General features: G+C 37.4%; 2 protein-coding genes across 5 annotated transcripts; one reads left to right on the plus strand and one right to left on the minus strand.

Annotated features, from left to right (window-relative positions):
• Positions 1-9,106: 9,106 nt before the first annotated feature.
• Positions 9,107-13,671, minus strand: LOC137745932 (serine/threonine-protein phosphatase PP1). 2 transcript variants are annotated; one of them, XR_015954274.1, is made up of 4 exons: positions 12,948-13,671; positions 10,467-11,257; positions 10,072-10,347; positions 9,107-9,439 (listed from the first exon to the last, which is right to left on the minus strand). XR_015954274.1 is itself a non-coding variant. In XM_068485965.2 (4 exons), the coding sequence occupies exons 1-4, from the start codon at positions 13,120-13,122 to the stop codon at positions 9,422-9,424; spliced, it is 1,029 nt and encodes a 342-aa protein (XP_068342066.2). In that variant the 5' UTR covers positions 13,123-13,671; the 3' UTR covers positions 9,107-9,421. The 2 variants fall into 2 exon arrangements, 1 of the variants encoding a protein (XP_068342066.2); XM_068485965.2 differs by having other exon boundaries at positions 10,698-11,257.
• A 1,808-nt stretch (positions 13,672-15,479) lies between these two features.
• On the plus strand, positions 15,480-19,982 carry LOC137745597 (uncharacterized). 3 transcript variants are annotated; one of them, XM_068485571.2, is made up of 8 exons: positions 15,480-16,562; positions 17,306-17,449; positions 17,733-17,800; positions 17,907-17,957; positions 18,059-18,118; positions 18,214-18,645; positions 19,206-19,276; positions 19,593-19,982. In XM_068485571.2, exons 1-7 carry the CDS (start codon positions 16,421-16,423, stop codon positions 19,263-19,265), a joined length of 957 nt encoding a protein of 318 aa, XP_068341672.2. In that variant the 5' UTR covers positions 15,480-16,420; the 3' UTR covers positions 19,266-19,276; positions 19,593-19,982. The 3 variants fall into 3 exon arrangements, 2 of the variants coding, with proteins under 2 accessions (XP_068341672.2, XP_068341673.2); XR_011069701.2 differs by having other exon boundaries at positions 15,551-16,562; positions 19,211-19,276; XM_068485572.2 differs by lacking the exon at positions 19,206-19,276 and having other exon boundaries at positions 15,483-16,562.
• The last annotated feature ends 4,938 nt before the right edge of the window (positions 19,983-24,920 follow it).

Below are 24,920 nucleotides of genomic sequence, written 5' to 3' on the forward strand. Positions count from 1 at the left end.
CATTTGTAGACCATATTTTAACTACCTCTTTAATATACGTAGAGTCAACTATATAAATAGGTATTATATCTATTAAAGAGATGATTTAGATGTGATTTACAAAATATGATATCATTAGTATTTTTCATTTTTTTTTTTTACCATTGTATGTTGTATAGTATGGACTAAAGTAAGAGAGAGTTGAATATGTGGTTAAGGATTTAGTGTTCAAGGATTCAATGACGAAAGATTCAGGTGTATACTATATTTCAATGCATTTATTAAAATAACTTGTAATAAAATATGTTTTGCAAAATGATGAATGATTTTTCTAAGGTGACAATCAGTGTACTGAGTACTACAAATTGGACGATATTGTTGAGTGAGCCTCACAAAAAATATCGGATTTCTACCTTGAAAAATAGGATTAACTATAACAAAATCTCAAATTTCTTTGAAATGAATGTCAAAATCGAGCAAGGAATTAATGAAAAGAAAAAGAGGTCAACAAATTTGCAATATATTCCTATATACATCTCCTCAAAAATAATTTTGAGACATGTGCAATTAGGTATAAACCCACTCATATAATTTGTTTCTTTATATAAAAGCAAATGTATGTGACTAAAGTGGGTGGCAGATTGGCAGTGTGGAGTAGGTATCTAATTGAAAGACACATTGTCCTACCTACGCTCAAGAAAGTTTGGATTGATGCTGCCAAATGGGGCATCATACTCATAGAAACTAGATTCAGATAGGACTTATATAGAACATGTTTATCGTCACGTAACGTTTTATGTTTAATAATACATTGTTATGTGTAAGTTTTTTTCCACATAGTAATGTATTATTGAATTAGGATACCACATGACAGTGAATCCGTTATATATAAGTTCTTCTCTTCCTATACAACGACTTTATTTTCTACGAAATAAACTGTGGCACATGACAATTTCATCTAACACTTATAACGTGATTACAAGACGTATTATACGGCTATAAAACTTTTTGCATAACTACATTTTGTATCGCTCATTACGTGATTATCATGAACATATTGAAACAAAGACTAGTGAGTGACATAGTAGCTTCTCTCCTAAGTAAAGCTATACGTTCTCTTGCTCCCTTAATTTGTGTGGAATTCAAGAAACGTTGGCCATCCAATTCCATTTGTTTGTGGGAGGAAAACACAAATTTGGTCATCCCTACTGGTTCTTGTTGCGTGGGCCACCAACAATGTTTGTCATCACTGACGTGTGCATGTACGTTATAAATCAAAACTTTTTATTCTGTTTTAATTTAAAATAAATAGTCGTTTTCGTGTTCATTGGTCACATCCGAGTTTAATTCTGTAGCACCGCCCTAAAACCCTCCCAAATAAAAGGACTGATATAATACAGCTGCAGAAAAATAAAAAGAAAATTAATGAAAAAAATTTGAAAACTTTAAATTTTAACAATAAAGATAAAATAAAAAGTAAAATAAATAGTACCAAAATTAATTTTTTTAGTGTAAAAATATGATTTTTCGTTAAAATGAACAGTACTATGAACTTTTCATTAAAACTCTCAAAAATAAAAGTCAAATTATGGATAAATTAATGAACGTTAATTTATCAAACACATTATCTCTCTTTTTTTGGATAAAATTTTGATTTTTGCTATTGAATTTATCGTCAAACTGCTATAATTTGACTCAGAACCTTATTAAGAAGTCATGCTTAACTTTCACGTAGAGAAGAGAAGATGTATTGTCTCCATCGTTAGCGCGACCAAAACCTTCTAAGAGGAGAAATTTTTAATTAGTATCGAAAACACAAATTATGTTATATTCATTTCACGTGTTATGAAGAGATCATCTAATTTATAACATCCAAATTTTTTTATATCTGGAAAGAAAAATATACTTATGAGGAGTGTAGAATGATATTTTTTTAGTGTCAATAACACTTTCCTATGATATATTGTAAAATTTATTCTTATGTTTTAAGTCATATGAAATAGTACATCACTTTAACGTGTTCCAAAACGCCATAAGTTATTCAACAAAAGGCGCATAAATGGCTGCGTTTATAAAATAAATAAAAGACGAGATGTAGATAGATAATTAAGCTGCACGTGTTAGTACTGCTTATATAGTTTGAATATTAGTCTACAAGGGAGCTAGGGGCTAGGTGAGTAGAAGTTTTCTCTACATGAAATTGGACCTGGTTTCGAATATACGTACAGAAGCATCTTTTATAACGATTTATCATGGTCTATGCCTTATACTCATTTATAATTTTATATGATGTATTTTAACAATATGAACTGTCTATTTTTTAGATTATTATTCATAGTTTATGTTTACAAAAAATTAAACAAATTCAAAACTATTAAGACATGTATTTGTAATGAATAAAATGGATGAATACGGTTTTACAAATATATCCAAAATAATCCTTAATCTAACACATGATTTCAGATTTGGATAACTTTAGTACATGATATTTGAGGAAAAACGTAAAAGATAAGCGGTTCGGATTATTAAAAGATATTAAGAAATGAGCCCCACAAATATATTTAAAATAAATTGTACAAAAAAGTAATGTCGCGGATCATTCCTTTATAAATACTATTATATCTCTGAAATCATGTGGAGCTCAAAATTGGTTTTTGAGTTCATTATGTAATATGAAAAAATCATATGATATAATGCAGCATGTGCTTTGGTTCATGCTTTCTCTGACTACTGATTTGGCACGGTTCTTTCTGCAAATATCTTTTGAATAAAATGCGCATGCATCATGCATGTGCTTAATTTCTTTGCATACATTTCAATTTGTATTCATAAACCATACAAAACAACAAGCATGAAGAAGACTGAAGATGTGACATCCCGTCCCGGGATTATTAACACGTACGCGTGGAATTACAATTTTGCCCCTAGTGTGTTTTTCGTCACGTTGTGGGGTTGTTTTGTGTGTTGTGGCATGTGTTGGGCCACACACACACCTGCACACTCTCTGCCCTTCCCTTTCCCTCTACCTCTCTCTCCCGTGTCTCTCTTTCTCTCCCCCGAGCTTCCACTTCCCCTGTAAACGTACGGACAAACATCAAAAACACTCAAACCACCACAGATCGAAGGAACCAACTACACCATTCGACTCGTGAGGTCGAGACGAGCTCAGCCATACCCTTTTCAGGTGAGAAACACTTCGTTTTCACGTCGTTTCATCAATGGCCGAATTGAGTACTGTTCATGCAAGATTTGTACATTGAGTTTTTGGGCTTTTGAAGCTTGTAGATGTGTTGGTGAGGTCCCAAGGAGCCTCGGAGTGCTTCGTTGGACAAAATTGGACGTCGGGATCGTCCTGTTCGAAGTTGGCCGGTTTTGAAGAATTTGCACAGGTATAATCTCTTAGTTTTAGCCCTTAAAACTTGTTGGGACATGTTCTACTAGTCTAGGGCTTTCATTTGGTCCAAGAATCACGAAAAACGGATGAAAATTGAGCGAGAAAACCCAAGTTGCAGGTTTTCCCAGTTTCCGGCGCCGGCGACGTCGCCGGCGATCGAATGAAGAAGGCGACGGAATATTCCGTCAATTCTGACGGAATATTCCTAACGCCGTTAGCGGATCCGGTTAGTTTTGACGGAATATTCCGTCAGTTTAACGGAATATTCCTGACGGCGTCTGTTGACATCGTCAGTGTGCCTGGCACGTGGCCGCGCGTGGGGGCGCGTGGGTCCGTGCCTGTGCTGGCGCGTGGGGGCGCGTGCGGGGTCCAAAAATTATTTTAAAAATATGGTTGTGATCCTGAGGTTGTGTAGAGCACGTTGGTATATTCATTTGTCCATTTTGAGTAATGTATGAGAAGTTTTTACGAGAATTGGGTTATGTGCCTTAAAGTTAACGTTTTTATAGTTGTTTCGCATTTAGGTGACACGTACCCCGAGGACGAGCGTGCACACGCGAGACAGGGGGGCTACGACCCTTCTACATACCAGTGAGTGGGCTTTTGTTTTTCGTATATACCTATATACATTTATATTCCCAGAAATTGATTTAAAAAGGGTTATTTGCCTTATGCCATGCATGTTATTATTATCGTTTATGCATCATTGCACGCATTAGTAGTGGCATACATATATATATGCATATTGGGTGCTGTGGACGCACAGGTAAGTGCCAGGTAAGTGGTATTCGCATTTACTTTCAGCAGTTGTTTGAGATGCCTAGAGAGCTCATAACCTGTACCCCCGGTGTTAGTGCTCCCGCCCTGAGCAGGGCACAGGCCTTCACGTGATGTTCACCTCCCGCACCTTAGGCTCAGCTTGGATCCAAGCTAGGTGCACATGCCTGTCGTACAGACCACATTAGGTGGTTCCGACTTGTAGGTGACCCGCGATTATTCGCCCAGGCTTCACGTGATCGTAGCACTTATTTACACCCAGTCCTGTCGTACAGACCACTTTAGGTGGTTCCGACTCGTGGTCAGGTTCAGATATTGAGATTGAGATTAGAGCTCTATATGCAGCCGTACAGGTCACGTTAGGTGACTCCGGCTGCCAGATTACACGATGTGGATATGATTATACCTGAGCACTTACATATCTTTATGAGATGTCGGCATGGCATATTATCGAGCATATGGCATATATTTGAGCATGCTTAACACATGTACTATGCGTATATATATTTTCTGGGAAGTATACAGGTTTTACGGCGAGGGGTTAGAATGTATTTTGCTAAATGATTTTCAAAGAGCTTTGTTTTTGCCCACTCACGCTTTTGTTTTGCGCCCCTCCAGGTTCTAGTTGCTTAGCCGTTGCGGTGGTTTCCCCAGAGGGTTTTTCGGCGTTTCTGACAGACACTCACCATTGTAGGGTCGCCTTCGAGCGTACCACTATTGTCGTTTCATTTGGACTGCTATAGACCTGCTCTGAATTATTGTACCGCACATACTAGCACTTATTCTAGTACTTTGTATGCTAGTTTTTAATTATTCGTACCTTTTATTACTACTTTATTAGCTTCCGCACGTGCACATGGCTACGTCACCTTCGTGTGACGGCCAGCACGCTCCGATCTCGGTCGGGGTGTGTCAGAAGACTACTCGACGAAAAAAAAAAAAAAAAAAAAAAAAAAAAAGGTCTCATGACTACATACAAGTAATATTAGTATTTCTAGTTCGCTTTTACCAAAAAAAAAAAAGAAAAAGGAATTTCTAATTTCGCTACAAATTTTGACTTCGATTTAAAAGAAAAAAAGAATGAAATTTGGAATACATAATTTTTTTTCCAATTTCTGATTCAAATTATCCCGAAATCTTCCAAACATATTCTGACATAATTTTTTTTATATATTCCAAATTTGTTTTTACAGTTATTGATCAAAATTTTGATTTTGTAATTAATTTTTGTACTTTTATCATGTCCATGGTTAATTTCGAACACATTTTACTTATAAACTTTTATATTTAATCATCCGCTTATAATATTTTTTTCGGCAATTACCATATATTATACATTATGTTTCTAAAATTTCGAGACAATTCCAATGAATATTTAAAAAAAAAAAAAAAATTCTTAAATATATTTTTTTAGGAAATCACCATATATTATACATTATGTTTCTAAATTTCGAGACAATTCCAATGAATATTTAAAAAAAAATTAATTCTTAATTATATTTTTTTTTTGGAAATCACCATATATTATACATTATGTTTCTAAATTTCGAGACAATTCCAATGAATATTTAAACATTCTGAATTTGAAAATTTCAAATTTGATATAAAAATTTTGAAAAAAATAAAATAAAATAAAAGAAAACTAATGAAAAAGGTTTGAAATCAAGATTGACTTTTTAGTTTTAAAATGTAATTTTTCGTTCAAATAAACGGTATCAGAAGTTTTTCGTTAAAATTTCTATAAAATATAGACCAACTAAACAAAATTCCCCAAAAACCATGGGAACAGCAAGGAAAGGATTGCAGAAGAAGAACAAAAAACGAAAGCATAATTTAGGGTTTAAGGTTACACGTGGCAGCCCGTGATGGCTAATTGGGTGAGCCGACCAATGATCTGTAGACTTGCAGATCAATACGTCCGCCGGTGGTGCGGATTTAGGTCCGTGATTAACGTTGAGAAGTCACCGATCTGTCGTTATCAGGTGGTAGAGTCAGAAGTCACCAGACTTCAGGACCACTTGTAGTTATTTTTCGCTATAAAAAATCAGGTCCATTTGACTTTCAATCGTTGCAGTAAGTATTAGCCCCTGCTCGCAAGCATTCATGCATCCCACGTCCAAATTCGGATTCAAAATTTTACTATGTTTCGATGTATAATGTGCACTTGATGAATAAATTGAAAACTCTAATGTATAGTAAGTGATTTGGGAAGGTTTAATCATTGGGAATAGGATCCTTCGAATCCTTTCCATCCGGATTCGAAGGATTTTTCAATCTCAGCCGTTCAGAAGAAAATTGAACGGTCAGGAAATTTTTTTGGCACCATCGGAATAGGAAGAAGCTGGGAGGGCAGCAATGGCCACCGGATCCTCTGCATCAAATCCCCGGCGATTGTGTTTACGGGCCAAGGGTTTGAGAGGGTGCGGACGTGAAGGAGACGACGGTGCCTTTGCGGACCTGTTCGAGGAAGAAGAAGGAGCTGCCATGGCTTCACGGCTGTGCTGGAGGCAAGGCTTGCAGCCAAAATTCAGGATCCGGAGGATCCAACTGAGAGGGATCCGGAGAGTATCCTTTCCCTAATCTTTGATTTATATAGTAGTATCCTACGGTAAAGTTCTTGGCTATTAAATCCTTGTTCGAAAATATGATAACGAGAATCTAACATTCAAAAGCTCTAGAGTATATATAATATATCGGAACATAATAGAATTTTATCCACTTGGTTTAACTAGGCTAGTATAGTACGTAGTTGCTTCCACTTAGTTTCACGAATGCCACATGTTCGATTCATTTGAGTGTGTGAGCCAGTTGTTAAATATCTTTCTACTTCGCTCTCTATTGTTTTATCTACGAAGAAGTGAAGAGAAAAGAGCCATATGTTAGTGAAGTAAATCTTGCAACGGCTTATAAGAGATTAAGTTACTTCTTAATATTGTCAATTAGTTTATGATGAATCCCAATTTTTTTCATGATATCAGTGTAGCTTGGTCCACATGTGAAGCACAATGGCTACACATGCTTCACATCACTCAGTTCGTGTTGTCTACGTGTTTGGTATGAAAATTCGCCACCATTGAGGGGGCATGTGAGAATGTGCGCTAAAGAGTCTCACATCGGTGACAGGAGAAATATTGAAAGATCTTATAAAAGATTATACTACTTTCAATATTACCAATTGGTTTATGGTGGAACCCTAACTTTTTTCACTGTCCGGTGAATTTCTCCTCTTCCATGTGAGTGCTACTTGTGCAATGCCAATTAGGTATGAAATTCAAAATAGAGGAAGACTTTGAAAGAGACTGTAAGAAAATATATGAAGTACTTGGAGTTCGCTGAAGACTTGGCGCAAAATGGAGCGCAATAACGTTTTAGGATTCATACAGCTGACCCCACTTAATGAGGTAACGCTTGGTTGTTGTATTGTATCATATCATCAGGCTTATCCCTGCTAATCAGTTTGTTTCATATAATGCTTGATGGGCAGGTTCATGACCTAGCTAAAATAAATAACCAATCGATCATGGCAATCAAACAATTAGGCACATCAATATTTTATTTTGTTATTTTTTTACACCAAAAAATGAATCGAACAACGATAATCTTTTTAAATCTACTCTATCATCAAACTGACTGAATTACATATTTCACGTCGTAAACAAAATCTTTACATCATTGATTTAAATAATCGTGATATTTCTCTCTATTGTCGATTAATTTTGAAAAATATACGAACGATTTAAATTCAGAGTTCTCTCTATAAATTCTGAACCCTAATCATCATACATTGTCGTTATTACATGGTCATCGTGGACCACCTGTACAACTTGGTCATCGTTTTGTAGTGTTATGTGTTTGCATTTGTATCGCATTAGTACTCCCTTAGCGTGACTGCAAGTATAACAAACCCCATTTGTGTTTCTAAAACATCACAACCCAATTTTCTTGCTTTGTGTCCCATGCACACAATAATTGAGACCTCATATCTTTATTTAAGGTCTACATGTAAACCCACCTAACATTTTGAAGGTTCTCTTCAGATGACTCAAACCAGTAGACTCTGTGCAATTTATCTTCTAATCTTACGGTTTTCTACATGCCACCGACTCGCGTGACTGAAGCCAGAGCTCTTTTAGAAGAAATTTTTCCGCAAGCGTTGCATGAAACATGTTGCTCACATTGGCTACAACATGTGAGTAGAAAATAACCTGAATGCGAGAAACATGTTTTCATGCAACGCGTGCATGAAAGTTTTTCTTTCTTTTGGAGTTAGATTGTCTGTTTGTCTCAGTTAAAACAGTCTTTATCCTGTTGGTGAGAGATGAATGGATCCTACTGTCTCCATATCCTTCTCCACAAGATGTTCACTTTGAAGGCTCCCCCACAGCACCAGCACCGGCAGATTTGATGGGATTCTCACTGTTTTTGCTATCACATGTTTTTTGCACAATATTTTATAAAATTAGTACGGAAATTAATATTAACTTGTGAGGTTTCAAAAAATCCATGGAGAGTCGGAGACCCACTTTTGAGAGTCTTCTTAGCATTTCTCATCAATTTAAACGATGGAAATAAACATAAGCCTTTGAACACCTAATCTTCAGCAATTCTCATCAATTTAAATGATGGAAATAAGCATAAGCCTTCGAACACCTAATCTTCTGTGCTATTTGGCAGGAGTAAATATTTTGGGAAAAAATAATTTCTGCACATCATTCTCCTTCTAAACAACAACCAATCCTTATATAAGCTTATCCCACTAAATGGAGTCGTCTGATCATTCTCCCTTGAACACCTATATTAGTTTCTATGAATTGATTCTCATTTGATTTGTTTTTGACATAAACATTGTGCAAAAGGAGAGAAAACGAGCGTGCAAAAATATCTTCGCTACTTTTAATCACTAGAGCTATAAGTCCCAGAGCGTCCAAGGAAAATTAAAGGATGAAAAATGGTAAGTGAACATGCAAGAGATATATTTTGTTAACAAGACTCGGAAAATTTTCCCGAATTTCATCACAGGCATCTGGCTGTTCTGACATTTTCCATGGCCTCGGAGAGACTAATAATTCATAGCAGCCAATTAGTGTACAAGGACGAAGAGAAGAAGATACAGAGTCTTTTACCTTCTTACCCAACTTTATACCATTCTGCATTATTTTCTAGTGATTACAGTGAAATTAAGTTGGTTCTCATGCTTCCCGATGGAACCCTTGGCTCGATCATGATACAAACTGGGCTTCGGCACCTTCCCTCTCCGCCAAATCAAACATCTTACCTGTGCATCATGGACTGCAAGCCGAACAAAATGTACATTTTGATCAAAATACGTAAATGCTTCCTTGACATACAGATTTGTATTGAATGAGATGCATAAAGAATAAACCACCGGGATATTACATACGCAAATAAATCAATCAGACTGTAAACCACAAAATTTATATCTGCTTTTGAACATCCAACATCCAACCGGAATGATGGTCCTAAAGCTGATGCAGGGGAAACCAATCAGAACTCTTGGAAACGAATTACAACAGAATATAATTCGTAGGAGCAAGATGAGAACTTTGAAATTTTAAACAGAAAACAAATCTTTTTATCTACCAAATCCGAAAGACCAAACATAGTGTAGAAGTGAACGCATTTGCTTACATGTTATCTACCAAATTCGAAAAGAAAAATGCACATCTTATGAACATAATTTTTTCTTTGTTACAATGATAATCATAGTAAATCATCTTGCAATATCGGAATAAAAGAAGCAAGCATGGTAGTGGCTTTCTTGCAAGCGAAAGCCACCAGACACCAATATGATGTGACACGAGCAAACCAGTGGAAAATTCAAGCTGTAAATGTCTAACATGCCATCTAAAGCTTCCTTCATAAAACAAAGTTTCGTTTCTTGAGTAAAAGGCTGCAATTACCCTGATTCCTGTAACAGTATTCCTAGGCTTAGCTGTTGCTGTGCTCGCAAAAGCGCTAACCCCAGACGATGTATTTCCAGGCTTAGCTGTAGTCATGCTCCCAAAATTGAATCTTGGCTTTTTATCTGCAGGTTTTAGTATTTGAAAAGAGCACATTAATGTCTCATCCACACTCATCATGGCACCAGCATTATCAAATTCCCCACAATAATTAGGTGCTGAAAATATCGTCACAAGTTGGCGGTTGGCAAATAACTCATAGCCATCCTCCACAACCTGTCAATGATAAAAGGAAAACATAACTAATTATTCTAAAGGCACGAAAACAATTTAAAATTTCATATCCTCAATAGTCAGTGCAAGACTGTACAGAAAGAAGCAACATTTGCCAATACCACTACACCAGCAGTGGAGGTCTGGGAATGCCAGGGGCTTCATTCTTATACCAAAGAGATGACAATTTCTCTGGATTAAAAATACGTAAAAAAGAAATTAGAACCACACTGAACCCGCGACCGAAAAAGCCCAGATAGGAAGTGATGTTTGGCTCCCACAGGTACATACAGTCCTGCAAGTGTATGTAAAGAGGATATGAACTGAACCAAAAAAAGGCCACGCAAGAAAACCTGGTGAGCACGACAAATGAGATCCAAATCATGCTTCTGAAGAAACTCCGTCACCGTGTCAGGACCAAATGTAAACGAAACTCCACGGTCGTTCCTTCCCCAACCTTGAACATCTTTACTGGGATCAGACCAGAGAAGGTCACAGAGTAAACCTGTCTCTGGTACATCTGTTGGCCGTGGTAAATTTCTGATTTGATCTAAATTATGCAGGTCAGGAGAAAGACCGCCATGCATGCAGAGAATCTTTTCATCAATCAGAGCTGCCACTGGAAGGCAGTTAAAACAATCTGTGAATGTCTTCCATAGTCTCACGTTGAATCTTCTCTTACACTCATCATAAAATCCGTATATACGGTTTATAGTCGCACATTCATGGTTTCCCCTCAAGAGGAAAAAATTCTCAGGATATTTTATTTTATATGCAAGGAGAAGACATATTGTTTCTAAACTTTGCTTTCCCCGATCCACATAATCCCCCAAGAACAAGTAATTGCCTTTAGGAGGTAGTCCACCGTACTCGAAAAGCCTTAAAAGATCGGAGTACTGACCATGTATATCACCTGACACGATAAGCAGTTCACTTTTAAGAATTCATGAAATTAAATCGTCGAAAACTAAAGTCATTTATATGAAAAAGTAGGCAAGACATAAGAATATCAGTAAAGGCATCTAAACTTAAGCAATCAGACTGAATCTTTCTACATTATTTGATCTGTTCAACTTTCCAATACACGAAATGATGAAATGAGCACAAATTATGAGCTTTCACAAAGAAGTCATGTACCTCATTACAAGAATATAATAACCCATAACATTCCGAGCACCATTATCTAGATTAGGTTTTCCGGTTGCAAGATTAAGTTCTTAATATTATTCAGAGTACCCATAAACTTAGCTTCCCATCATCTTCCAACAAATTAATTTTCAATGCCGGATGCCCGCTTTTCATATCCCTCAAATTAATTCAGATAAGATCACATATCTCTGTAACTTACATAGTCTGCAAAACTAGAATTACCAACTAACATTTTACAAAATAAGTTACTTTATCATAAGGTGATTAATAATCAATTACTTCGTTCTTGTTTTTTGGTCAATAACAAACTTTGAACGAACGATGAAATAAGAATAAGAAAATAAGAGCAATTGGCTATACATATGAAACTCAAAACCTCTGTGAGGAGGATGGATTTACACACCCTCCATCTTTCATGTTATCGACCTTGTGTGCAGGTATCATAATTTTATGCAACACCCCTCCAATATCATAAAGAAAGGTCACCTTTCATCTAAAAACATATCCGAACTTTAGAAAATGTAGCCCACTAAGCTCTCGTGCACAGATATATAAACACGCACGCACAATGATTACATACCCGATCTTCTTTGCGTTTTTAACAAGAACATAAGTGTTACATTACTTGACATGAGCATAAAGCAGACACTGCAGTCAAGCTCACTATTTCATCCGAACTCCTACAATATCCTTTCGGCAAAAAAAGTCGAAAGTCTATGATACAATATTTTGTACAAATGCAATTCTACACATAATTAACACGGTCCGAACATTCCCAATACTTGAAATGTTAAAAAGGTTTACCAAATTGTAAACATTTGGTAACCGAATCATCCAAAATTGTTCCAATTAAGCTATTCGTGCCCAAAATCAGTAACCAAACTATACTCACTACCAAAGCACAGGACAGTCTTTGCAATTATCAAAGCACAAAATGTTCGACTGATCCAACCTAGTATTGAACATATTGTGCGACCTCAAACAAATTACCCCGAACATTAAAGCACAGCGTAAAGGTTGCTTCTTTGTGACCGAATGGTCACGGTTTCGAGTCGTGGAAGCAACATCTTTGCAAAGCAAGGGTAAGGCTGACGTTCCCCCGACCCTCGCAGAGCCCGGAGCCTTGTTGGCTTGGGGTCGCCCTTGTTATCAAAGCACGGCTCACTAATTTATCAAATGACAATCCGAAATGGAACAGTTCGATGACTTGTATACTCCGATGAATGTTTTGCCATACAACACACCGATTTTCACGGATTATTCCACAAAAACAAACATCGGTCAGAAACAAAAACGTCTAAAATTTCCCCAAAAGATGAGTTCACACAACCTAAACAAATCAAAGAACCGAACTTTCCAATCAACCCCAACTAATTCCAACCCACAGAACAAGACCCATCACTAAAATTCGAAATTAAAGGAAGAAATTAAGGTTGTTTTGCAGAGAAACATACCACAAATCTTGATGGGTGCGTCAAGCTCTAACAAATTAGGCTGCTGCAAGAAGATTTCTTTAGACACCAGACAGAGCTGCCGGATCTCCGACTCCGACAGCTGGACCTGCTTCCCGGGTCGGCCTCGGACTTCGAGAAGTCGGTTGATTATGTCGTCCAGAACCGATTGGTCCATTTCACAGGAGCTAGTCAACGACTACCAAGTCAACGGTTCGTTTGAAAACTGGAAGACTGAAACTTGAAGAAAGGGAAGATGGTGAAGAAGAAGAGATGGAGTGAAAGAAAAGCAAGAGACTTTTGGGTGGGGGATTTGGTGGGTTGGGTTCTCCTGGCTGTCGTTTTCTGTGGAAAAGGATGCCGTTTATGTGTTGGAGGGAGTGGTGCATTCCGAGCAGAGGAAGGAGAGAGAGCGACTGGGAGGAAATGGGTGATCCTTAATTTATTTCCTAATCAAAATTTTAAATTTTAAACTTTAAACTTTTGCACAAAATAATTATGTACATGTGTGTATTATAATATATATATACAGAATACTTAAGCGGAGGGGTCCCTATTTAAAAAACAAAATGAGGATACGCTCCCCATTGTTAGATTGGTTTTAATGAAATTGTGTGGTTGTGATTAAAACACAGACTACATAATCTCAACCACATAATTTCATTAAAGTTAAATCCAACGGTGGAGAGCGTGTCCCCATTTTAAAAAAAAAATGGGGATCCCTCCCTTAAGCAATCTGTATATACATATATATGTGTGTGTGTGTATGCTTGTTCTTTTGTCAACTGATTGATGAGTGAACAATTTAAGATTCTTTTTCTTGTTTTTGGGTTTCCTTTTGTTTTCTTCAACAAGATGAAAGTGTCGTTTTGGTAGAAGACATGATTTTTCGGAACCTAGGTTTATTCGCTTTTAAGAACTTAAGGGTCTGTCTTCAGTAGCTCAGTATGTCGAGTAGTTTAACTTTTTAAACAATCTTTACGGTTTAATTTTTGAGAGTCTGTTTCACCAATTATTTTCCAAACTATTAAAGAAAAATTGTGTAACTTCTTTAAGAAATTTCTTACCTTCCCAATTCTTAAAGAATCAAGATAACCATTCATTCCAGTTAGACCTGACATTTTGGACCCGACCTGACCCTTTAATATTAGTATTTGGATGGATGCTTAACGGGTAGGGTCTACAACCTGTTAAATAACGGGTCACTTTGGGTCAATCCGTTAGCACCTGTTAACACTTGTTAGTTGAGGATATTTTAATAATTTCAATAAAGACTTAACAACAAAAAATAAACTACGCAAAAAAAAAAAAAAAATAATAATAATAATTGTTAACGGGTCGGATTCGGATGACACGTTAAGCTTAACGGGTCGGGTTCGGATGACCTCTTAACTTAACGGGTCGGATTGAACCCGACCCAAACCCACCAAATCCGACCTGTTTACATATCTAATTCCAGTGTATATGGCTATGCTCTTTTAAATGAGGAGATAATTGAGTAGCAAATCTAAATAATAATTATGTGACTTTAAAAGCGTATCCTTGATACCATATTGAATGGAATGACCGATATTTTTACCATTTGAATTACATATTTGTTAGTTTTCTTTGTCTCTAACACAAAAGTGATTTTTCAATAAAGCAATCATCTTTGTTTGATCTTGCAAATGGAATGATGGGTAAATCCCTTTTGGTGATTGTAATCTTTCGATGGTCTCTACAGTACTTATCGTTGTTGTTATTGTGATACAGTTAAAGCTTACGATATACGATCCGAAGAGCTCCTCAACTTCTAGCAAGGTTACATGTGATCAAGAGTTCTGCACTTCCTCATTCAATGGTAAACTTCATGATTGCAAGGCAGATATGCTTTTGCAATTATAGTATCGCGTCCGGAGATGGAAGCACAACTGCTAGTTGCTCTGTCAAGGACAATATCCAACTTGATAAAGTCACTGGAAACCATCAAACAACCTCAACAAATGGAACTAGAGTATTCAGGTGCGTTTTACGCAATTGTCATACTAAATCTCAACCATTCATATTGGGATAATCTAGTGGTTTAAGACTCGTGTCAAATCTTGTATAAAAAATATGGTGCCACGGATCCACCCCATATATAATCCGTACAATGAAAATATTTAAAACTCACCAAATATGAACTGTAACACAATAACCAACAATCTACAGCATGAGATCGAGAGAAGCATTGTAGCATACATCTAAAATACTAAAGAGAAAATTAAGCAAAACATTCACCTCTCCGGGAAATCCTCAGCTTCCGCAGGCTCATATGCGGTTATTATTTTACAATGGATAAGTCCGATGACTTGTGCGATACGGGCGGGTGGTAATACAATACGTCTACGTCTACGTCTGGCCAAGAATCATTGTTTGACTTAGCTCTCACATCTTGTGTCGGGCAGTCAGTCAAAAATATTGTGGCCACAGTTAAAACAATCACCACAAAAAAGGGCGCGAGCATATGCCATATTCTGCCCACACATATTATCATCACGAAGATGGTGCATGTAAGTTACTTCAAAGCCCTCGCCAACACTAGTCACGCCAGCAGGAACCCTATTCCAGTAGGGGCATATAACGTCGTTGCAGCCCTTCCGAAGGCAAACTGCACACTTGGAAGTACGGCAACGTTTCTTCTTCTTCTTTAAAGTAGGCGGAGCATTCTCAAGCCGTAGTTGACTCTTAGAGTCTGCAACACAGAACAGGACGACATGGCAACAACCTACTTTAAATAAGACACGATGTCGTCAGGATCGATGTCTTCATTGTCTTGTTTGAGGCAAGGTTGCGACCGTGGCTTTGCGGACCTATTTGAGGAAGAAGAAGAAGGTGCGATGGCTTCGTTGCTGTGCTGGAGGCAAGGTTTGCATGCAACTTATGGGATCCGGATAGGATCCTTTCCCGTTTTGATGTCCAACCACCTTATTTTCCCTTCAAAAACTACAGTAAAATGACGAAACTACCCATGAACAGAACTCCCTAGACAGCACCTAATTCCCTTACTTTTGCCCTACGGCGCAATTTGATTCCATGTTTTCAGTTTGACGGAATTGGTCTTCGTGTTTTTCTTCGTTTGTCAATTTTAAATAATTCATGAAAAAATTGTTAAAGTTAACATGTGCATTACACGTGAGATAGTCATTGTCAACCATTGAATCTTCCGTGGATTAATGAATTTATAGTGTTAAATTTCTATCCTCACACGTGTAATTAACACCTGTCAATTTAACAATTCTTTAATGAATTATCTAAAATTAACTAACAAAAATAACACCAGAATCAATCTCGTCAAATTAAAATTACGTGACCAAATTGACCGACCGAATAAGACGCATCCATTATTTACCACTGTCGCCTGAAACTCATCAATACAGAACCTTTTTCCAGCTAACTGAAAAAGCGGCGCGAGAATCAGATCAGACGGCCGAAGTCCCATCCGAAGAATCTCAGAGATGAGAAGAGGAGGAGGAGGAGGACATGCTTCTTCTGGGAATTACAGAAACCCATGTTTGACTATGCACCAACCATGGGCTTCTTTGCTGGTTTATGGCATCAAGCGCGTCGAGGGCAGGTCCTGGCCTTCCCCTATCAGAGGTTTCAACCTTAGATTCTTCGAATTCAGTTCAAAATTCTGATACCTTGTTGGTTTAATCTTATGTTTTCTGTTGTTTAAGTGTAAAGTTTTGAGCTTCTGAGAATGTGGTCCGGTATTAACTAGCTAGCTCGTAAAGTGGGAATGTTAAAATTTACCTTAAAATCTCCGAATTCAATTCAAATTTCTGATACCCTTTCGAGTTAATCTTATGTTTTTCTGCTGTGGGAGCATAAAGTTTTGAACTTATGAGAATGTGGTCTGTTATTTACTAGCTAGTTCTTAAAGTGAGAGAGTGAGAAATTTACCTTAAAATCTCCGAATTCAGTTCAAATTTCTGATACCCTTTTGGTTTAGTCGTAACTTTTTGATGTTGGAGTATAAAGTATTGAACTTTTGAGAATGTGGTCTGTTATTTGCTAGCTAGTTCGTTAAGTGGGAGTGTTAGAATTTTTGTTAGCTGGGAACTGAACAAGTAGAAACTTTAAGTAAGCTGCATAGTTTGGATCTTATTCTTTTAGAGAAGCAAGTTTTTGACTTATAAGAGTTTGATTTCTGAGCAAAAGATTGATTCGTCGGTTAAATTTGAATGCGGAATATCAAGTGTTAGTTGAGTTATTCCTTTTGTTCTTCAGTTTTGATCTTTTTTTGTTGTGATACTTGTTATTGGACTCTTCTTGTTACGGTTATTTTAATTTTGACTGAGATGTGCATTTTTCTAAAGCCTTGAATTTGTCCTTTGAAGGCCGTCTTTGGATTCATGCCGCTGGTAAGGTTCCTGATGAGGCTACAATTAAAGCAATGGAAGAATTTTACAGGGAAATTTATGCAGTTGATGGAATCACGGATCTTAATTTTCCGGAACATTATCCGGTTTCAAGACTTTTAGGTATTCCAAGTTTGGTACTTTGTTTGATGCATGTTTCTTGTTTTTGTGCATGTGTTGCATAAATACATCTTGAGTTTCTTCCCGATGAATTTATCTCCAGTGTTTGGTCAGGGAGGATAAATAACATTCTGAGGGTGAGGCGGTTGTGTGCTCTTTTTGACCAATCTTAATTCAACTTAAAAGAATGAAACTATTTCATTTTTGTCTTCCTTGCTTAGGTGGTTTTCTCTAGACATCACACACACACAAATTTTGACAAATTATGGTTTTATCTTTGAGATAGGGTGTGTCGAAGTGGTTGGATGTCTTAGACGCGAAGAACTTGCATCCTGGGAGATGGTACCTGAAGGGGTGGGCTACCTTTTTACTAATGACTGTTTGATTCATGATATTGTGATGGTTTCATGGGTTCTGAGACAGTGTTGATTAAGTTCTGACTGATTTAGTTCACACGCAGGTGAGGCTGGAAGCATTAACTGATATGTGTTGGCTTTGTGAGCAACCACAGGTCTGTATTATTTTTCCATTGCTCCATTTCTGGCAAATCCTATGATTTGGAAGAAGTAAAATTCAGATATTGTTAAGCTTTTATTCCTTCAATTATTGCAGAAACTGTTAGTTCCGTTTGAGATGCGTGGCTACCAAGGTGTCTATAACTTGGAAAAGAAGGTGCTTATTGTGCACAAAAATTTACTCTCTCTCTCTTTCTCTCTCTCTGTGCTACTGTTTTTAATGGACCTAACTTGCTTATTTACCCGTCTCAGATATATGAAGGTGCAATTAGAGGTCTTTCCCCAGTTAATAGTCCCCTTCCAGTGAAGTTTCCACTTCCAAATCCACAAGATCCATTTTCGTTGAAACCAGGATCTGTCTCTGTGCATGTCCCTGTATCTAGAACATCTGAAGTTGAGATATCATCGAGTCTCACTGCAGCCATAGCGGGTGCCCGTGCTGCAGCTACACAGTTCTCCAAGAAAGTTCAAGATGCACCGACATCTATAACGACCCTTCCGTTAAAGGGTCAATCTGTTGGTGAGGATACAATGCCATCTGCTAACCTCAGTAAGACCTCTAATAAGGGGGCATTGACACCTAATAACAAGGAGCAAATAAGTCCCATTGAGCACGAGGGAATCGGCAGCCACAGCCAACCTTATTCGGGAGGTTTGAGACCTCAACCTGGTGCATCTTCTAAGGTATGCAGTTTCTTCATTCGGACTCATATGAAACAAGTGCATGCACGCATGGCTTCCATTATGATAATTGTGTGTGAAGTGAATCTAGTTTAACTAGTCTGATCAATCACTTAATATTTTAGAAGGTCAAGTTTCATTCTGATTTAATTTGTACGCATGACCTTGACAAGTACTTTCAATAGAACAAACTAAAATATAACAATTTGACACGTAACTTTGTTTGCTATCTTTCCATTGTACTGCATCACTAGTGTTTTAGTCTCTACTTGTATCTTAGTCTTTCTTACCCTGCCATATGAACATATTTTTTAATTATACATAATTCAATTGCTGGTAGTACAAAAATGTGCTCAGTTTTCGGCACAAAAACAAAATCGGATTTATCTGTAAATCTGGTTCTGTATTTTGTGTAGTTGGATGTAGTATTTGATTTGAGGTTGGGTCATTTTAATCAAAGGCATTATTACAAGGCTGCATAGAATTTTGTGGTTGTGGACTGAACATGGAATGGAACTATAATAGATTGTTCTTACTTGGTTTAAAAAACAATGCAACGGTAGGGCAGCGGTCAGCCTAGAGGGGAGCACACAAAGCGGAAGCGAGGCTTTGGGCTTGAGTAATGCAAACATTGGTGAGAATCGATGCCCCAAAACTTCTTGGTTGAAAGAAAAACAAAAAAAAAAAAAACTCCTTATAGAGGAAAAGGAGGCTGTTGTAAGTGATATTTGTCATATGTGGATTTATTAAGCATATCCTAGCTCTTTTTGACAAGCATAGCATACCCTAGCTCTAGTATCCGATTTTTAGTAACCTAATGATAATGGTCAGGATGCGTTAAACATGATAATATATGGCGTGTGTGATGCCATCTTTTTTCGCTTAATAATAACAACCGTGAATAGCCTGACCTGAAGACTTTGTCAATGACTTTTACATTTTTGCTGCAGCGGTGGGTGAGAGTGATGAAGCCATGATGATTCTTCAATTATTCTTCGAAGGTGGAACTCTGTTGCAAATATCACTCGTTGCTTGCAGCAGCAAGATGTTATGGCAAAGTGGATCTTCAACTTGGAATATGCTTTTCTACATCCTTGCATTGTATTGTATCTGTAATCTGTAACTAGGAATGGTTTGGGTTTAGTTTAGGGTGATGAGATAAATACGGGGTCGTTTGGTATCCTTCTTGGATCCAATTTTTTTGCTTTCGAAACTATTAAGTACCAAGTAATTTAGTAGCATTCATCGTTTTTAAAAACTACAAATGTAGTTTAGTGCGTTGGATTGTGATAAAGTGCTGAAATTCAGGGAAAATTTAATTGAAAAATTGCATTTGGGTATTTGGCATTGTGCAACTTATACAGAATTTATTCCTTTTCCAGTTTTTCATTTGTGTGAAACTCTAAGTGAATCCAATATTTTCCATTAGGTTTTGTGTGGAAATTATTGTTTGTATGATCGATCGGTTAGTAAGGAGGACTTCCTAACATGGGAAGACGTTCCGTATTATGTAAGTTGCTTTCGTTTGATAGAGCTTTCCAGCCATAGGTTTGACAAATAGTCCTTTAGTTATAAGAAGTGTGAGCTGGCTTCTTGTATTTGCAACAGACCTTAGTACAAATGGGTGTTTCGTATTTTTTTGTTGTTGATGAGTTTATTAGTGTTGATGAATGTGGCCACTCATTCTGAAGCAGCTTCCTCTCTGCCCTATCTCATTCGTTGTCAATCTCCACCACCTCCTCCTCTACTCAGTCACGGTAGCTGCCAGTTCCATTTCACCAGACCGCCTCCTCCTCCTCCTACTACTCATTGGCAGACGCAGACATCAATGTTTCCACCGCCACCATCTTTATCAGATTCATTAGCTCCACCACCATCAGCTCCACCGTCACCCCCATTTTCATCACCACCACTGCCATCCTCACTGCCACCGCCACCGCCACCACCACCACCACCACCACCATCGCGGGCATCACCACCACCATGTCGTCATAGAAAGAGAGATTCATAACAAAAGGATCGATGCGGTTAAGGTGTGCCTTAATAAGTTATGTTTTTAAATACAATGTTTGCAGTACTACTGGAGATTCAGATCATCCTTGCTGAAGAAGGCAATAGCTTCAGTTCAGCACCTTAATTCAAATGCTGGGTCCTATCGCCTCTGGCGTCCTTCATCATCTTTGATATTAAAGTTATGCACCTAATTACGTACTGGTGTTAACTAGCACTTACTCCATTTTCCCTATCAATATTTGGCTATACGTTTGGTAAAGAAACTTATAATGTGCTTTTGGTTTATAAGAGCGTTTTTTCAAGAAGCACTTTTGAAGTTTCAGCCACGTTATTTTACTTCCTTCTCACTTCTCAGTTTGCGATTCATAGAATATACAGAAACAGGATTGTCTGTGCATGCGTGATATGCGTTATAAGGTGATCTGCTAAAACTAAGAAATTAAGTAGAGTAAACCGTAGCATTGGTCCTCAACTTTAATTAAATTGGAGCAATAGTCCATCAACTACAAATTCATTACTATTGGTCCCCCAACTTATCAAAACGTGCAGCTACGGTTATTTTCGTCAACTCCGTTAGAACTTCTGTCATATGTGTCACGTGTTATGCACGCAAGGTTAAATCAAGAGACAAATATGAAAAATCAAATAAGAAAAATTATATCAATGGTTCTTCAACTTTAATTCAACTGGATAAAAAGTTCCTCAACTTCAACCCAATAGGAGCAATAATCTTTCAACTTTAACCAAATTATAGCAATGTTCATTCCAACATTACTTATTTTGATAGAATTTTAACGGAGTTGATGAAAAGGACTATAGCCACACGTTTTGATGAGTTAAGAGACCAATGATAATAGATTTTTAGTTGAGGGACCATTGCTACAATTTACTCAATTAAGTAATATTGCTCATAGCTTACTGTTAAATAAAGAGTTTGCAAACCTTAAAAGAATGGAGTCTGAATTTATTGAAAATTTAGTCAAACGGAACTTCCGGCTTTTTAGATATATAGACATACATAGATATATAGAGATAGAGGATGCAAGTACGGTGCTTGAAGTTGAAAAATATAGTTGGTGGTTTCTCTGCAGCTGGTCACAACAGACAACAGGTGAAGTTCAGCCGGAGAACTGGACCTCTAACGGCGCCTTCTCCGACACACGACAGACAGGTCCATATGGTTGCCCCTGCTGCACCTCAAAAAACCAGTGTTAAGCTTTGCCGGCATCCTCCACCACCACGACGCATGCCCTCAACTTCTTCTACACCATGCTAGCCAGTTATCTATGTTTCTGATTTGTTTGGTTAATTTTGTGTTTGATATTTCTAAAAGAACACTGATTGACTCTTTACGTATACTGAAACGTTCCTTCTCTTAATTTTGTATATTTTATTTATTATACTGCAAGGCCCAACCAAAAAGGCCAATCACGCCACGGAGTGCCCAACCCCAAGATAGTAAAATTAGCGTAATGTTCTAACGAGAGATTTTTCAGTATGACCGGTATACAGGATAGTACACTATGTGTTATTATAAAAATAGTAGGATATGTATGTTAAAAAGTTAATAACTTAAAAAATAAAATTTTTCACTACTTACATAAAAACACATGGTGTACCATCCGTATTTCCGTCACAATAAAAAATTTCTTGCTTGTAACATGATAGAGATTACAACTGTAGTGTCCCTAACTAGTAATACAAAATCATACGTAAGACTTTCTTCACGTAACCTTGTATTATCGATGAATCTATTCCATATAAGACAATCTCATGTAAACATGATAACACGAATATATGGAGATTCTAACACATGATAACATAAGCCCAAGAAACCAGATCAAAAGAAAGAGAAACATAATAAGAAAGCAGAACTGCATGAGGAGCGAGCACCAAGTACAAATCCGAAGAGATTTAAATAAGAAAAATCAGGAAAATAAAAAGCAGGGTTGCTACATCTCGCTGAAATGCCATGGCTGTGTTGCTTGATTTGATTAGTTGCTTTTCCCACTTGTTGCTTGCCGACAATATAACAAGGTTTTGACCTCAAATACAAATTACAAATGAATGAAAATTCTCTCCGGATCTTCTCTGTGAGGATATCAAAAATTCTTGTATCGTGTATGTTTATCGTATATCGTGCGGTTAAAAATCATTTTAAATATTTTTATTTAAAATTAAACACAATTAGTACCTGATGAATACTAGCCGTACAATGTACAATGAACAAATACGATGTGAGGAGCTGGAGAGGATTCTCACTCCCACTGCCATTGCTTTGCCTCGACCCTCGAGTGAGATAGTTGCTGCAGGCCATTGTTTTCTTCTTAATCATTCAAAGCATCATCGATCGAACACCTTCAAGTGGTCAAAGCGGCGCCAGGTTAATTGGGTATCTGACATGAATCCAGATCTTTGTCGGATTCTCTTTGTAAGAATTCGTGAATCGTGTTCGTTTATCATACATTGTACGGTCAGAAATCATTTTAAATATTTTTATTTAAAATTAAAAACAAACAGTACTTGACAAAAATTGATCGCACAATGTACGATAAACGGACACAATTCACAAGTTCTCAAAATCCTCACTAAAAGAATCTGAAAGAGATCCTGTTGGATCCGACATCACATGGTTAATATGGCTTTACAAAAATATCAACTAATAGTCATCCTAAACATAAAAGTATCGTTTAAAAATGTTTTTAAAATAATTGAAAGCGTTTTAGTAAAAATATTTTGAAACCAATCCTCAATAAAAATGCAACTGAGTTATGGAAAAGCATTTGAAGTGATTCTTGTAATAAGCACATAACTGATGTTTCTTATAAAAAACATTTCAAGTACTTTTGAAATCAAAAGACATTTTCCAATAGCTCTTCCAGTAATTTTAAAAGTTTTTTCGAACGAACCCTAAAAAAAATCCAGTTGGTTTCTTCCTCGTTTGTTAATACTTAGGAGAATGAAGAATTAAAAGTGTTTATTTATTTATTTTTATTAATAAGAAGGGTGGTGCTATTATCCATTTTTACTTCCTACACTCTTCTAGTTAATTTTCACTGTTTGATCTTTTTTAATTTATTCTATCTGACAATTAAAATTTAAAAAGTGTGTAAAAAATAACAAAAGGAGTGTGAATATCACAACTTCATAAAAAAGGATTAAAAGTTTCCCATGCATGCTGCATCCAATTTAGCGACTCGGTCAACTTAGTACTCTTCCATGTTTTGACCATATACTATCGTTATATAAGTTGACACAGGATGATCTGGCAAATTTGGCTTCTCTTTTGACACATAACTTAACATGTGAAAGGTTGAGAACATGAAACTGTCGTGGGTTATGTCACATCCCGGTCCGGGATGGATCACTTCTCGGGCCTGCTTCACCACCGTAGTACGATATTGTCCGCTTTGGGCTTACCATTCCCTCACGGCCCGGGGCGGATCACTTCCCAGGCCTGCTTCACCATCGTAGCACGATATTGTCCGCTTTGGGCTTACCATTCCCTCACGGTTTTGTTTTTGGGAACTCACGAGCAACTTTTCAGTGGGTCACCCATCGTGGGATTGCTCTAGCCCCCTTCTCGTTTAATTCGGAGTTCCTACGGAACCCGAAGCCAGTGAGCTCCCAAAAGGCCTCGTGCTAGGTATGGATGATAATATACATATAAGGATCACTTCCCTGGGCGATGTGGGATGTCACAATCCACCCCCCTTAGGAGCCCGACGTCCTCGTCGGCACACCACGGCCAGGGTTAGGCTCTGATACCAAATTGTCACATCCCGACCCGAGGCGGATCACTTCTCGAGCCCGCTCCACCACCGTAGCACGATATTGTCCGCTTTGGGCTTACCATTCCCTCACGGTTTTGTTTTTTGGAACTCACAAGCAACTTCCCAGTAGGTCACCCATCATGGGATTGCTCTAGCCCCCTTCTCGCTTAACTTCGGAGTTCTTACGGAACCCGAAGCCAGTGAGCTCCCAAAAGGCCTCGTGCTAGGTAGGGATGAAAATATACATATAAGGATCACTCCCCTGGACGATGTGGAATGTCACAAGTTAGCTAATTCGTTTTGGCTTCTCTATTCACAGATTCAATACTACAAAATACAAAAGCCAACAATACAAATATATCATGAAGCACGAGCATTTTATAAAACAAAAACAAAAAATCATGCACCAAGGGTACTCACATGTACATGCTTTTTTGTGCAGTAATACCAACACACTTTATTTTTATTTTTATCTCTTATACATTTTTTTCA

Source organism: Pyrus communis, chromosome 12 (genome assembly GCF_041283825.1).
Source record: "Pyrus communis isolate YQ-2024b chromosome 12, ASM4128382v1, whole genome shotgun sequence".
Lineage (NCBI taxonomy): Eukaryota > Viridiplantae > Streptophyta > Magnoliopsida > Rosales > Rosaceae > Pyrus > Pyrus communis.

What these genes read in the sequence shown, in the direction of transcription:
- LOC137745932 (XM_068485965.2), bottom strand. Translation starts at nt 13,122, where the DNA reads ATGGACCAATCGGTTCTGGACGACATAATCAACCGACTTCTCGAAGTC. An exon ending in CGCACCCATCAAGATTTGTG is followed by an intron (nt 11,258 to 12,947) that starts GTATGTTTCTCT and finishes TTATCGTGTCAG; the next exon opens with GTGATATACATGGTCAGTAC. An exon ending in TCATTTGTCGTGCTCACCAG is followed by an intron (nt 10,348 to 10,697) that starts GTTTTCTTGCGT and finishes TATCATTGACAG; the next exon opens with GTTGTGGAGGATGGCTATGA.
- LOC137745597 (XM_068485571.2), top strand. Translation starts at nt 16,421, where the DNA reads ATGAGAAGAGGAGGAGGAGGAGGACATGCTTCTTCTGGGAATTACAGA. An exon ending in TCCGGTTTCAAGACTTTTAG is followed by an intron (nt 17,450 to 17,732) that starts GTATTCCAAGTT and finishes TCTTTGAGATAG; the next exon opens with GGTGTGTCGAAGTGGTTGGA. An exon ending in GGGAGATGGTACCTGAAGGG is followed by an intron (nt 17,801 to 17,906) that starts GTGGGCTACCTT and finishes GTTCACACGCAG; the next exon opens with GTGAGGCTGGAAGCATTAAC.